Source organism: Pristiophorus japonicus, chromosome 21, assembly GCF_044704955.1.
Source record: "Pristiophorus japonicus isolate sPriJap1 chromosome 21, sPriJap1.hap1, whole genome shotgun sequence".
Lineage (NCBI taxonomy): Eukaryota > Metazoa > Chordata > Chondrichthyes > Pristiophoridae > Pristiophorus > Pristiophorus japonicus.
In genome coordinates, this window is record NC_091997.1 from 23818511 (window position 1) to 23832859 (window position 14349).

Here is a 14349-nt window from a genome sequence, read left to right on the forward strand (position 1 = left end):
GGCTAGCCAAACTGGAAGCAATACGGTGGAGGAGGATTTCCTGGAGTGCATAAGGGATGGTTTTCTAGACCAATATGTCGAGGAACCAACTAGGGGGGAGGCCATCTTGGACTGGGCGTTATGTAATGAGAGAGGACTAATTAGCAATCTCATTGTGCGAGGCCCCTTGGGGAAGAGTGACCATAACATGGTGGAATTCTGCATTAGGATGGAGAATGATACAGTTAATTCAGAGACCATGGTCCAGAACTTAAAGAAGGGTAACTTTGAAGGTATGAGGCGTGAATTGGCTAGGATAGATTAGCGAATGATACTTAAGGGGTTGACTGTGGATGGGCAATGGCAGACATTTAGAGACCGCATGGATGAATTACAACAATTGTACATTCCTGTCTGGCGTAAAAATAAAAAAGGGAAGGTGGCTCAACCGTGGCTATCTAGGGAAATCAGGGATAGTATTAAAGCCAAGGAAGTGGCATACAAATTGGCCAGAAATAGCAGCGAACCTGGGGACTGGGAGAAATTTAGAACTCAGCAGAGGAGGACAAAGGGTTTGATTAGGGCAGGGAAAATGGAGTACGAGAAGAAGCTTGCAGGGAACATTAAGGCGGATTGCAAAAGTTTCTATAGGTATGTAAAGAGAAAAAGGTTAGTAAAGACAAACGTAGGTCCCCTGCAGTCAGAATCAGGGGAAGTCATAACGGGGAACAAAGAAATGGCAGACCAATTGAACAAGTACTTTGGTTCAGTATTCACTAAGGAGGACACAAACAACCTTCCGGATATAAAAGGGGTCAGAGGGTCTAGTAAGGAGGAGGAACTGAGGGAAATCTTTATTAGTCGGGAAATTGTGTTGGGGAAATTGATGGGATTGAAGGCCGATAAATCCCCAGGGCCTGATGGACTGCATCCCAGAGTACTTAAGGAGGTGGCCTTGGAAATAGCGGATGCATTGACAGTCATTTTCCAACATTCCATTGACTCTGGATCAGTTCCTATCGAGTGGAGGGTAGCCAATGTAACCCCACTTTTTAAAAAAGGAGGGAGAGAGAAAACAGGGAATTATAGACCGGTCAGCCTGACCTCAGTAGTGGGTAAAATGATGGAATCAATTATTAAGGATGTCATAGCAGCGCATTTGGAAAATGGTGACATGATAGGTCCAAGTCAGCATGGATTTGTGAAGGGGAAATCATGTTTGACAAATCTTCTGGAATTTTTTGAGGATGTTTCCAGTAAAGTGGACAAAGGAGAACCAGTTGATGTGGTGTATTTGGACTTTCAGAAGGCTTTCGACAAGGTCCCACACAAGAGATTAATGTGCAAAGTTAAAGCACATGGGATTGGGGGTAGTGTGCTGACGTGGATTGAGAACTGGTTGTCAGACAGGAAGCAAAGAGTAGGAGTAAATGGGTACTTTTCAGAATGGCAGGCAGTGACTAGTGGGGTACCGCAAGGTTCTGTGCTGGGGCCCCAGCTGTTTACATTATACATTAATGATTTAGACGAGGGGATTAAATGTAGTATCTCCAAATTTGCGGATGATACTAAGTTGGGTGGCAGTGTGAGCTGCGAGGAGGATGCTATGAGGCTGCAGAGTGACTTGGATAGGTTAGGTGAGTGGGCAAATGCATGGCAGATGAAGTATAATGTGGATAAATGTGAGGTTATCCACTTTGGTGGTAAAAACAGAGAGACAGACTATTATCTGAATGGTGACAGATTAGGAAAAGGGAAGGTGCAACGAGACCTGGGTGTCATGGTACATCAGTCATTGAAGGTTGGCATGCAGGTACAGCAGGCGGTTAAGAAAGCAAATGGCATGTTGGCCTTCATAGCGAGGGGATTTGAGTACAGGGGCAGGGAGGTGTTGCTACAGTTGTACAGGGCATTGGTGAGGCCACACCTGGAGTATTGTGTACAGTTTTGGTCTCCTAACTTGAGGAAGGACATTCTTGCTATTGAGGGAGTGCAGCGAAGATTCACCAGACTGATTCCCGGGATGGTGGGACTGACCTATCAAGAAAGACTGGATCAACTGGGCTTGTATTCACTGGAGTTCAGAAGAATGAGAGGGGACCTCATAGAAACGTTTAAAATCCTGACGGGTTTAGACAGGTTAGATACAGGAAGAATGTTCCCAATGTTGGGGAAGTCCAGAACCAGGGGTCACAGTCTAAGGATAAGGGGTAAGCCATTTAGGACCGAGATGAGAAGAGACTTCTTCACCCAGAGAGTGGTGAACCTGTGGAATTCTGTGCCACAGAAAGTGGTTGGGGCCAATTCACTAAATATATTCAAAAGGGAGTTAGATGAAGTCCTTACTACTCGGGGGATCAAGGGGTATGGCGAGAAAGCAGGAAGGGGGTACTGAAGTTGCATGTTCAGCCATGAACTCATTGAATGGCGGTGCAGGCTAGAAGGGCTGAATGGCCTGCTCCTGCACCTATTTTCTATGTTTCTATGTTAAGATTCAATGCATCCAGATCAGGCCCCACCCATAAACCTAGCCACGCCCCTCTTCCACCATTTGAGCCAGCTCAGGAAGGCTCTTCAAATTGTCTCCTAGTTTTAGTTTCCCCTATGAGTGGAAATATCCTCTCTGCATCCACCTTGTCGAGCCCCCTCATTATCTTTTAAGTTTCAATAAGATCACCTCTCATTCTTCTGAACATGGTGGCCAATTTCCACACCCAGCTCTTAAGCCAGATTGTTGTGTGTTAAGCAGCACTTAGGAACATTTCCTGAGTTCTGAATTCTATGTTTATTTATAAGCTGAATAAATGATGCAAAGTAAAAGGTGATAACAAGCGAGCCTGAGCTTGTCAGTGCCTTCTGCTGATTATATCTCACTTGATAGTCTGTTCACTTAGCGCCTCATACTTTGCGAGCATGGGAAAAAATCTCAGCCTGTAGATGGATATCTACAGGCACCATCCTCAAATGATATTGCACAGGTCAGAAAACTATTTAGAATGTTTGACACTCCATGTCATCTAAGAACCACGACTGTATCTCAGTCCAGTGCACCTATGTCACATTCCGAGAGTATTCTGCTTAACCTGTCAAAGACTACAGTAACATTTTAGCATCTGGCTAAGTATGAGGTTCAATTTATTGATTTCCTCAACATAGAGAGTCGGCCATCTGGCTAACAGTCTCTGTGGGAGCAATACAGATAAGACTATAACAGCATGAGTGACTCTACACAGACAATGTTTTATCGAGATGCAGTACGTAAATGACTCATGAGGAGAGAATGTTTTACTGGAGGCCACAAATCACTTGTTATTAATGGAAACAAGTTATAAACCAGCTGCTTCCTCTCATATCGAGCAGTTCAGTTCTGCAAAAATTCTACCTTAAGAAAAATACTCTTGAGAAAACATAATTCAAGAGTTAATTTTTTGTTTTAATTTGTTCCTGGGATGTGGGCATCACTGGCAAGGCCAGCGTTTATTGCCCATCCCTAGTTGCCCTTGAGAAGGTGGTGGTGAGCCGCCTTCTTGAACCGCTGCAGTCCGTGTGGTGAAGGTACTCCCACAGTGCTGTTAGGGAGGGAGTTCCAGGATTTTGACCTCGTGACGATGAAAGAACGGAGATATATTTCCAAGTCAGGATGGTATGTCCGTAGCTGATGCCGGATGCCAGGTGGTCTGTCAGGCTTTATTCTTATTATTGTTTTTCATAGCAGTTTGGTACAACTGAGTGGCTTGCATGGCCATTCCAGAGGACAGTTAAGAGTCAACTGTGGATCTGGAGTCACATGTAAGCCAGACCGGGTAAGGGCGGCAGATTTCCTTCCCTAAAAAGGACATTAGTGAACCAGGTAGTTTCATGGTCACCATTACTGATACTAATTCCAGATTTATTTAATTAACTGAATTTAAATTCCACAGCTGCTGTGGTGGGATTTGAACTCATGCCTCTGGATCATTAGTCCAGGCCTCTGGATTACTAGTCCAGTAACAAAACAACTATGCTAGCGTTCCCTTAAATTAAAGGCAGTTACCCCAAGAAGGTGAAGGAGACTTGATTTTGCTTCCTTTCAGTATCAAATCACCTGATTTCATTAGCCGGACTGGGGCCAAGTCAGAATGGCTGAAGCTTGCAAGATGCTGCCTTATTTTCCATGTTAGAGTTGGAGCTCACCAACAGGCTGTGCACGCATTCCCCATGTGGCTACTTGAGCTGTATGTGTCATTGTTGGTGGACCATATACAGTAGACACCTCAAATCGCTGGAGAAATACCACCAACAATGTCTCTGCAAGATCCTGCAAATCCCCTGGGAGGACAGACGCATCAATGTCAGTGTTCTCCATCAGGTCAACATCCCCAGCAGTAAAGCACTGACCACACTCGACCAGCTCCACTGGGCAGGCCACATTGTTCGCATGCCCGACACAAGACTCCTAAAGCAAGCGCTCTACTCGGAACTCCTACACGGCAAGTGAGCCCCAGGTGGGCAGAGGAAACATTTCAAGGACACCCTCAAAGCCTCCTTGATTAGGTGCAACATCCCCATCGACACCTGGGAGTCCCTGGCCAAAGACCGCCCTCAGTGGAGGAAGTGCATCCGGGAGGGCGCTGAGCACCTCGAGTCTCGTCGCCGAGAACATGCAGCAAACAAGCACAGGCAGCAGAAGGAGCGTGCGGCAAACCAGACTCCCCACCCACCCTTTCCTTCAACCACTGTCTGTCCCACCTGTAACAGAGACTGTAATTCCCACATTGGACTGTACAGTCACTTGAAAACTCACTTTGTGAGTGGAAGCAAGTTTTCCTCGATTTCAAGGGACTGCCTATGATGATGATGATGTATGGGTCATCTCACACAGACAGGAGACTCATACCATCAGACTGGGCTGGTTGCAGACCCCAGTCCGAGAAGTAACAGGCAGCTCACTGTGCCACCCAGTCCCCATTTATTCATAAGAACATAAGAAATAGGAGCAGAAGTAGGCCATTTAGCCCCTCGAGCCTGCTCCACCATTCAATAAGATCATGACTGATCTGATCTTGGCCTGAACTCCACTTCTCTGCCCGTTCCCCATAACCCCCGACTCCCTTATCTTTCAAAATTGTGTCTAACTCCATGTTAATTCATCTTAGAATTTTTTTTAAATCAAGCTCTTCAAAGACAATCCCAAGATAACAGCAGCTGTCTTGTTCCATTACCAAGTCTTGGTTTGTCCACAACTCCTACATGCCTGATAATTCATATTTGGTTTGTACTGGACTTGTGTTTCAAGACAATCGGTATCCGTTCTAACCCCGAGTGACAGTCTGTAAACAAGTGATGCATGAAACCAGCACAACTGAATAGCACGTGATATTTAAGGCGGCATCCTAAAAAGCTGCAGTCATCCCGACTTGGTCCCAGTCCAAATATTGAAATTATTTACCAAGTCAGGCAACTAAGCTCATGTTCCCCATGAAGCTCCCCACAGTCCCCCTAGTGGTCACTCTGATGTTATAGCAAGTAGAGGGACAAGAAAACAGCTGCGGAGGCAAAAAGGTGAAAAGTATAAGAAGGAGAAATATGGATAGCCAAAACGAAGAGAAGGAGAAAAATAAGTAAAAGGAGAAAAGGACGAAAGTGAGGAAGGACAGAGAAACACAGTTGAGGAAGAGGAGAAATAAAGGGAAGTAACAATGAGAGTGAGACCGTGGTGAAGGAGGGCGGAAGAGAGAGAGAAAAGTGGTAGAAAGAGAGTAAAACAGAAATGAGAACGAGACCGAGGATCAGAAGTGGAGAAGGGAGAACACAAGAAAAACAAAAGTGAATCAGAAGTGAAACACATGGAAGAGAGCAGGAAACAGAGTTAGAGGAGGAGAGAGACAAGTGTGAACAGGAGAGAGAGAGAGGGAGTGACAGGAGTAACAGAGTGAAAGACAGAAGTGAAGGAATAGAGAGACTTGCGTTTGTTGGCAACGTACCAACGTAAACGTAACATTAGCTAATGGAGTATGAGGGGATGAGAGTTTAAAAAAATAAGTTTGAGAACCATTGAATGAAAGTTTTGTTCCAGTTTGTTGCCACGGAATGGCAATTGGCTTAAACAAGCCTTGACCAAAGGTTGGCTTAAAAAAAACAGGAAATAAAATAGCTCTCAACCTTCATGATTTTTCCCCAATAAAACGAGGCAGATCCACCGAGCCTGATCAGAAGGGCCCAAATCCATCCGCTCACCTGAATGGATCCTTTGTTCTCTCTTTCGCCCCAGCTTCAGGATATTTAAATCTCGTTTGGCTCTTTCCTGTGTTCGGATGCAAAACCTGCCCCTACAATCCAAGTAGCTGACTCACAAAGGCTCGGGTGTTTAAACGTGACACAGGCTATTCAGCTCTGCTGGTGCGGATCAGTTTGCAATTAAATAAGCGTCATGTTCATCTCCGTTTCAAAAGGAAAAGGTGCGCTCATTAAAGACACGCTGGTGTGGGGCGGGCAAAGAACCATGTGGAGGTCAAGGAAAGTGATCTCATCAAAAACGGAGAATCCACAATCAATGCCCTGCAGACAAAGTGCAGCGTTTGGAGAACCGCTTTATGGCAGCTATCAGGAGTGGTTCTTTATGTCTTTGCTTTCCAATTTGTTATATAAGCTAAGTGGTTACTTTAAAGCTGTACGGTGTATGGTCAAAGAGAGTCATGGCAAGTAAGTCGTCATGTCATGTTTTCTTTGGAACAGAGGAGGCTGAGGGGAGACCTTATTGAGGTGTATAAAATCATGAGGGCCTAGATAGAGTGGATGGGAAGGACCTATTTCCTTTAGCAGAGGGGTCAACAACCAGGGGCTGAGATTTAAAGTAATTGGTAGGAGGTTTAAAGGGGATTTGAGGGGGAGTTCCTTCACTCAGAGGGTGGTGGGGGTCTGGAACTCATTGCCTGAAAGGGTGGTAGAGGCAGAAACCCTCACCACATTTAAAAAGTACTTGGCTGTGCCCTTGAAATGCCATAACCTACAAGGCCAAGAGCTGGAAAGTGGGATTAGGCTGAATAGCTCTTTGTCGGCCAGCGCAGACACGATGGGCCGAAATGGCCTTCTTCCGTGCTGTAAATTTCTCTGATTCTATGTCATTGTAATGGATACAAGAAATATCACTTTGCTATGGACTAGATAATACAGCAACACATCGAGCAATTCAGGTGACCCTGCAAAGTATCACTTAATCAGCAAGGTATTACTGTGCCATGTGACGCGAAGTGCAGTGATATCAGGTCTTATTTCACTCTACAGAACAGAGGAATCTGTACATATTATAAAACAGCATTCAGCAAAACTAGAGGCCATCAATATAAGATAGTCACCAAGAAATCAAATCCGGAATTGAGAAGAAAATTCTGCACCCATAGAGTGGTGAGAATGTGGAACTCGCTACATAAGAACATAAGAAATAGGAGCAGGAGTAGGCCATATGGCCCCTCGAGCCTGCTCCGCCAATCAATAAGATCATGGCAGATCTGATCATGGACTCAGCTCCACTTTCCTGCCCACTCCCCATAGTTCAAGAATCTGGCTAACACAGGGAGTGGTTGAAGTGAATAGTATCGATGCATTTAAGGGGAGGCTAGACAAGCATATGAGGGAGAAGGGAATAGAGGGTTATGAGGAAAGACCAGAGGAGGCTCTAGTGGAGCATAAATGCCAGCATTGGCTGGTTGGGCAGTATGGCCTGTTTCTGTGCCATATATCCTGTATAATCCTATCTAATTCAGGCATTCCTTTCACATACCTTTTAAATATTGGGCCGAAAATCGCAGCTTCGCCGGGTGCGTACGATGTGCTCACACTCCCAACGAGGCCTTGCAAATGCCGGTTCTCGGCACGTGATACACATGCGCCGGGAACAGGCTTTTCCCCAATGCATCCGCACACCAGAAAGGACATCCGCGGGGCAGCGATTGGGCTAACTTGTGCCCAGCGAATGTCCTTCAAACTCTTACGCCTGGTAAAAGCTTTTTAAAACACAGAAAAATTAAATGCAATCACTCATTTTTATATTAAAAACTCTGTCTATGAAGGTAAGTTTATTTTTAACCCTATTAAAACAAAAAAAAATCCAAAAAGTATATATTTTTTTCTAAAACATTCGATTTCAATTAATTTTAACTGTGTGAGGTGCTTTTTTTATTTATTGTGTTGTGTTTCTTGTATTAGAGGTTTTCTCATTGATAGTAATGGGAGCTCGTAAAAACAGAGCTCCCATTTTTATCAATGAGAATACTACATAGTGATTATGTACTAATATACTACGTAGTCCAGGCCCATGTGATTCCAGGATACGGACATGTCTGGAGGACATGTTCCCGTACGCTGCCCAGTGAACGAAGGCCTCCGACCAGAATCCTACATTCCTCCAGGACCAACAGGTATTTTTGTAGATTTTTTTCAGGTTGGGGGCAATTTCTCCCCCTCCCCCCATTAGATTGTGCAGCGAGTGAGAAAATAAAGGTTACATTTAACGAAAAGATATGCATTCATTATTGTGCAATATCTTCTTATTTTATTTTTGGTTTGGTCCATCTTGCCCCCGTCCTCCCTAAAAATCTGAGTTGATCTACCTTCAGTGGTTCAAAAGAACATAACGCTCTCTTACCACCAAAGGAACAGAAAGACTTGCCTTTATACAGTGCCTCCACACATCTCTCAAACATCTCAAAAGTGACTATTATTATGTGAGCTGTGCAGCAGCCATTTTCCAGACAGCAGAGAATAATGACAAGTTGATCTGTTTAGGTTGAAGAATCACCAAGAGAGCTCTCTGCTCTTTAAATAGTGCTATGGGGTCTTTAACATCCCTCTGTGTCAGCCAATGGCTCAGTGGGTAGCACACTCACCTGAGTCAGAAGGTCGTGGGTTCAAGTCCCACTCCACGGACTTAAGCACAAATATCTAGGCTGACACTCCCAGTGCAGTGCTAAGGGAGTGCTGCACTGTCAGAGGTGCCGTCTTTCAGATGAGACATTAAACCGAGGCCTCGTCTGCTCCCTCAAGTGGACATAAAAGATCCCATGGCACTATTTAGAGGAAGAGCAGTTGAGTTATTCCCAGTGACCTGGCCAATATTTATCCCTCAATCAACATTAAAAAAAACAGATTATCTGGTCATTATCACATTGCTGCTTGTGGGAGCTTGCTGTGTGCAATTTGGCTGCCACATTTCCCACATTACAACAGTGACTACACTCCAAAAGTACTTCATTGGCTGTAAAGTGCTTGGAAACGTCTGGTGGTTGAGAAAGGCGCTATATAAACCAAGTCTTTCTTTCTTTGAAGCTCTGTAACAGTGTTTAACATCTCATCTGAAGAACACTACAGTACTCTGTCAGGACTGCTTTCGATGTGAGCCCAGATAATGTGCTCAAAATTGAGATGGGACTGAACCTTCAGATTCAGATGCAAGAGTTATAACCAACCAAGACAAACTGTCACCATAGACCTGCTTGAAGCTTAATCTGCTGGGAACATCATGGTTCTCGATCAATCAAACAAACATTCCTGGCACAGCACAGTAGCAGTTCAGTGCCACTTCACATCAGCAATGAGGCAACGACGTATCTTGCCTGCTCAAGGGAAAATGTCAGCAGGGCAAGCCTCTCGCTGGTCGCCTGCTTCAGCTCGGCAGTGGTCAAGCACGTGGGGACTGCCGGTGGCAAAGCCACTGCCACTGGACCGAGCTGGCAGTGCAAGGCTGCTTGTTCAAGGCAGGCAGCCAGGCTCGTACCAACATAAAGGTTGAGCCGTCAGGTGCAGGACAGGGTTCGACATATCCTATGGAATATTGGCTCTGGAAGTCTTGGCGAGCTGTTTGCCTGATTAGAGCCGAAGTCACAACCTTCACAAGCAATGCATCAGCGCACTCGCGAATAACCTTTGCTGAGAAGGGAGCAATGTGACAGAAATGGAGACTTTTATATCGGCTATTATTTGCTCTTCTTCAGAGGTAGCTCCTGAAAATGGAGGCCGCGCAGTCACTAAAGACGGTGGTGTATTTGACTCGAGAGTCGGGCCAGCAGCAGAACTCCGCGATGAAAGAAAATGTTCTCGAAATGCTGATGCACCTTTGCAAAGTTGCAACAGTTGTTGTCCCACCAGGACACTCCCTTCGGTCTACTCGCACCGTTACCCAGTTCAGTGCTGGCTTGACATTGCTTGCACTCACTTCCCTTTGTACCCGCAAAGCCCATGTAGAAGGTGGTGTTTACCCCAACAGTTTGGACTGGACCCGAACTCGGATTCCAGTGTTGAAAGTGGGCATCACCGTGCCACCCAGCGCCCAATGCCAATCCACTGCCACAGGTCTATATATCAGATTTGAACCAGCTGTGACCTGAGTGACAGTAATTTATGTTTCAAAGGTTTCATTTCTCTCTTATATGTGCCCCCATAGCTGTGCAGTGCCCCCCCCCACCCCTCCCCTGCCCCCCACTATTGGTTGGCTGAGCAACAGGCAGATAACGCCTGCCAGCTTCACTGGTGAACCAGTTACTAAAAGCAGAGAGATTGCGCTGCATTGATTCATCTACCAATTATCTTATCTATGGGGATGTGCTATAGCTGTGCTCAACACACTTCCTGACCGCACTGCACAGCTCTGAAATTTCCTTTTGGGAATCTGGAACTCAAAGCCCCATCTTATACACAGTTCAGAAGAATGAGAGGTGATCTTATCGAAACATAATGAGGGGGCTCGACAAGATGGATGCAGAGAGGATATTTCCACTCATAGGGGAAACTAAAACTAGGAGGCATAGTCTTAGAATAAGGGCCGCCCATTTAAAACTGAGATGAGGAGAAATTTCTTCTCTCAGAGGGTTGTAAATCTGTGGAATTCTCTGCCCCAGAGAGCTGCGGAGGCTGGGTCATCAAATATATTTAAGGCGGAGATAGACAGATTTTTGAACGATTAGGGAACAAAGGGTTATGGGGAGCAGGCAGAGAGCTGAAGCTGAGTCCATGATCAGATCAGCCATGATCGTATTGAATGGCGAAGTAGGCTCGAGGGGCCAAATGGCCTACTCCTGCTCCTATTTCTTATGTTCTTATTATCATCATCATCATCATCATAGGCAGTCCCTCGAATCGAGGATGACTTGCTTCCACATCAAAAAGTTCACAGATGTTTCAATGATGGACCTAAAATTCCAGGTCCGAACTAAATTTTGAAGGGTGGAAGATACCTGTGCATGGATTTTTTAATGTGTGGTGACCATTGCACACCAGCCACCACACGGGCTTGACAGAGCTAGGTCTTGGTCCAGTAGCAAGGATCAACCAAGACGACTGGAGACCAGCTCTGCTGCACGGACCTAGTGCGCTCACATATCGTAGTGTGGACTAGCCTGTGCTGCCCCTGGGCCTTCGCCTCTTCTGGGCCCCGAACTCACACCTCTCCTGGGCTCCAATCACCACTGCACTCACTATTCACAGGGGTAGCAATGAGTCTAGACATGTTTTCAGTCATGACTTTGGTTGGGAGTATGCGCCAGAAACTGGAGGCCCAAAGCTCACATGATATTGGGCCTTGGGCCTCATCAGAATCTTGCCAGCAAGCTGCAGTTGGCAATCGGGTGTCCAGCTGCAACTGGTCAGTTATGAGGCTAACAACATGTGGTTGTGGGCTAGCAGCAGCCTTCTGGTGTGCTGTATAGCCAGAAGGACCGTTCCAGTTCCTGCCCCGCCTCCCCCCCAATAAGGCTAAATGTAAAAATTGTACATAACTTTTTGGTTTCCAGTAGTCCCTTTAAGGATCACTGTTAGGTCGCATTAGGAACCAGAAAACTGAGTGAAGCTGGCCTAAATGCCTGCTCCACTCAGCACCGACCAATTTCATAGGTAGATCTTTAAAAAGGTATTAGCCTTCTCATTAACACATTCAAGGCGCCTAATGCCCGGTTACGGCAGTTGTCGAGGTCATCGGCACGGACACGATGGGCCGAATGGCCTCCTTCTCTGCTGCAAATTTCTATGATTCTATTCTGTGACCCGAGTATCAGCCAAAGCCAATATGGCGTCTGACATATTTCAGGTATCCTTGGATGCAGGACATAGCCCCACAAAAATTGTCCCCATTTTCTGCCTGGAAAATGGGTGCAACGAAGACCAATTTCTCCCCCATAAAATCTGTCATCTCAGATGAAGCTAGTTCATACTGAATTTACGTCCCCACATCTGCACTCATGCTGCATGTTACATTTCATCATCTATTCCTCTCAGCGCCTTAAACACTCCTCAATCTACCTTTCCCCAATAGTTCATTTTGGTGAGTTTTTCCTCTGATCGAATGCTAAATTCTTGAATCAAATGAACCTGTTTCGACATGGAATAATATTCCTGTACTTGAACAGCTTTGTTAATTAAAGCTTCACAATGGCCCGGGTTCAGCAGTAGGAATAACAGCGAGGCCAGCAGCGCTCACCGTTAGTAAAGTGTAAATTGGACGTCAACTCCGGGGACCGCACATGTGCAGTTAAACGCGGAAATCAGGAAGTTGCTGTTCGAGTTGGCCTGATGCTCCAGAAGCTGAGCTGTAACAGTATCTCACCGAGAGACTCGCCATTGCAATACATGTAATTACATTTTTAACGCCGTGATAAGTCTTAATTACTGCCAAACAACTTCTCTGACCGATGTTCCCGCTAAGCTGCGCGGCCAATGGCACAGGCCGCTCACTGGCTTCTCCACTGTAAATACCGTGCATGCGTGCAGATTTAAAGGGACCATGCACTAAAAGCAGCAGGCCATGCAGAACACAGCCCAGCTTACTGGGAACATTGTCTATGATACAGAATATTAACTTTCACAAGTATGAAGTCTGATACCTTCACCTTTTAATTATTGTTGGAAATGTCAAAAAAAAAATTAAAATAACTTTTTTTTAAACTCTCTCTGTCTAACTAACTCTCTCTCACTCTCTCTATCTGTAACTAACTCTCTCTCACTTTCTCTATCTGTAACTAACTCTCTCTCACTTTATTTCGCTTTCTATACATGTTTTGGCATTGAATTAAATATTCTTAACCGACACTTCCTGGTTCAGATTCTGCATGCCTCGTTAACGATTCTTCAATCTGATTGATAAGTACACAGTTGCTTGCCCTGTTGATAGGTCCCAGATCCCCTGTAGAGGGCGCTGTGCCAAAATGGTTTCCTAATTACAGTAAGGTCCAGTGCAAAATCCCACAGAAGGTCTGTGGGCGGGTGCGAGTGTAATGAATGATTGATGACATTCGTGCGCTGACCATATAATCCGCCCATTGATTTGATACGTTCAGCAAATGACACACAAGGAAAAAGAAAAGCAGGACTTACGGGTACACACTGCGTCTTGGACAAGTGAGCATTCCGTAGTCATCATTTCATTTTCTTCACAGATCGTGCAGGGGAGACAGGGATCAGCACTGCTCTTCTGGTCAGAGTAAGTATCTGTCGGGCAGTCCTCACAAATTGTATTCTGATTTGGCATACACGGTTGTAGTACCCCAGATCCCTCTTCGCACATATCACATGGAAGGCAATCTCCCTCTGCATTATCAGGGTCCTCAAAATATCCATTCATGCAGATGCATTTTGTGTCAAAGTTATCCATGCAAGGGATTTCAATGGTTCTTGTACCTAAACAGCTTGTGCAAGGTTTGCAGCTTTCGGTGACGCTATAGATATCTGAATAAGATACACCTAGGATCAAAGGAAAACAGAAATAAGTAAGTGCAAACAATATATTCTCTTTATTATTCATGCTCGGGATGTCACGGGCAAGGCTGGCATTTAATGCCCATCCCAAGAACGGAGTGGCTTGCTAGGCCATTTCAGAGGGCAGATAAGAGTCAACCACCTTGCTGTGGGTCTGGAGTCACAAAAAGGCCGGACCAGGTAATGATAGCGGGTTTCCTTCCCTAAAGATCATTAGTGAACCACTTGGGATTTTACGACAATCTGACAGTTTCATGGTCACTTATTTATTTTAATGATACCAGCTTTTTTTATTATTGAATTCTGGATTATTTAGTCCAGGCCTCTGGATCCAATGTAAAGGTCTTCAGACAAACTGCTTGCTGGGATTGCCATCTCTCCCTCCAGCCCCACTGAAGTGTTAGTTGAGAAATGAAAAACTGGCACAGTTCCACAGTAACAACGACCTGCCCCCTCTGTACTTTGCAGCATTGATAACAGATTCACTCACAACAACAATATAAACCTAAAAGGGCAATGGCGCTTTGGCTTTGGAATACAAAGAGGTAAATGATAAGATGTGCAAAGCAATGGTTAGACCACAATTAGATGGCCGTGTGCAGTTTTGGGTACCCCAGAATTGAGAAGACTTTGAAGCCTTAGAGACTGTAC

General features: G+C 45.3%; 1 protein-coding gene across 1 annotated transcript in view; it reads right to left on the minus strand.

The window, feature by feature from the left end:
* The window catches only part of ngfrb (nerve growth factor receptor b), a 180362-nt gene that overhangs the window by 104209 nt on the left and 61804 nt on the right, over positions 1-14349 (minus strand). The window contains exon 3 of the mRNA XM_070864031.1: positions 13318-13683. Within this exon, the coding sequence (XP_070720132.1) occupies positions 13318-13683 (366 nt within the window). The remainder of the gene's footprint in view (positions 1-13317; positions 13684-14349) is intronic.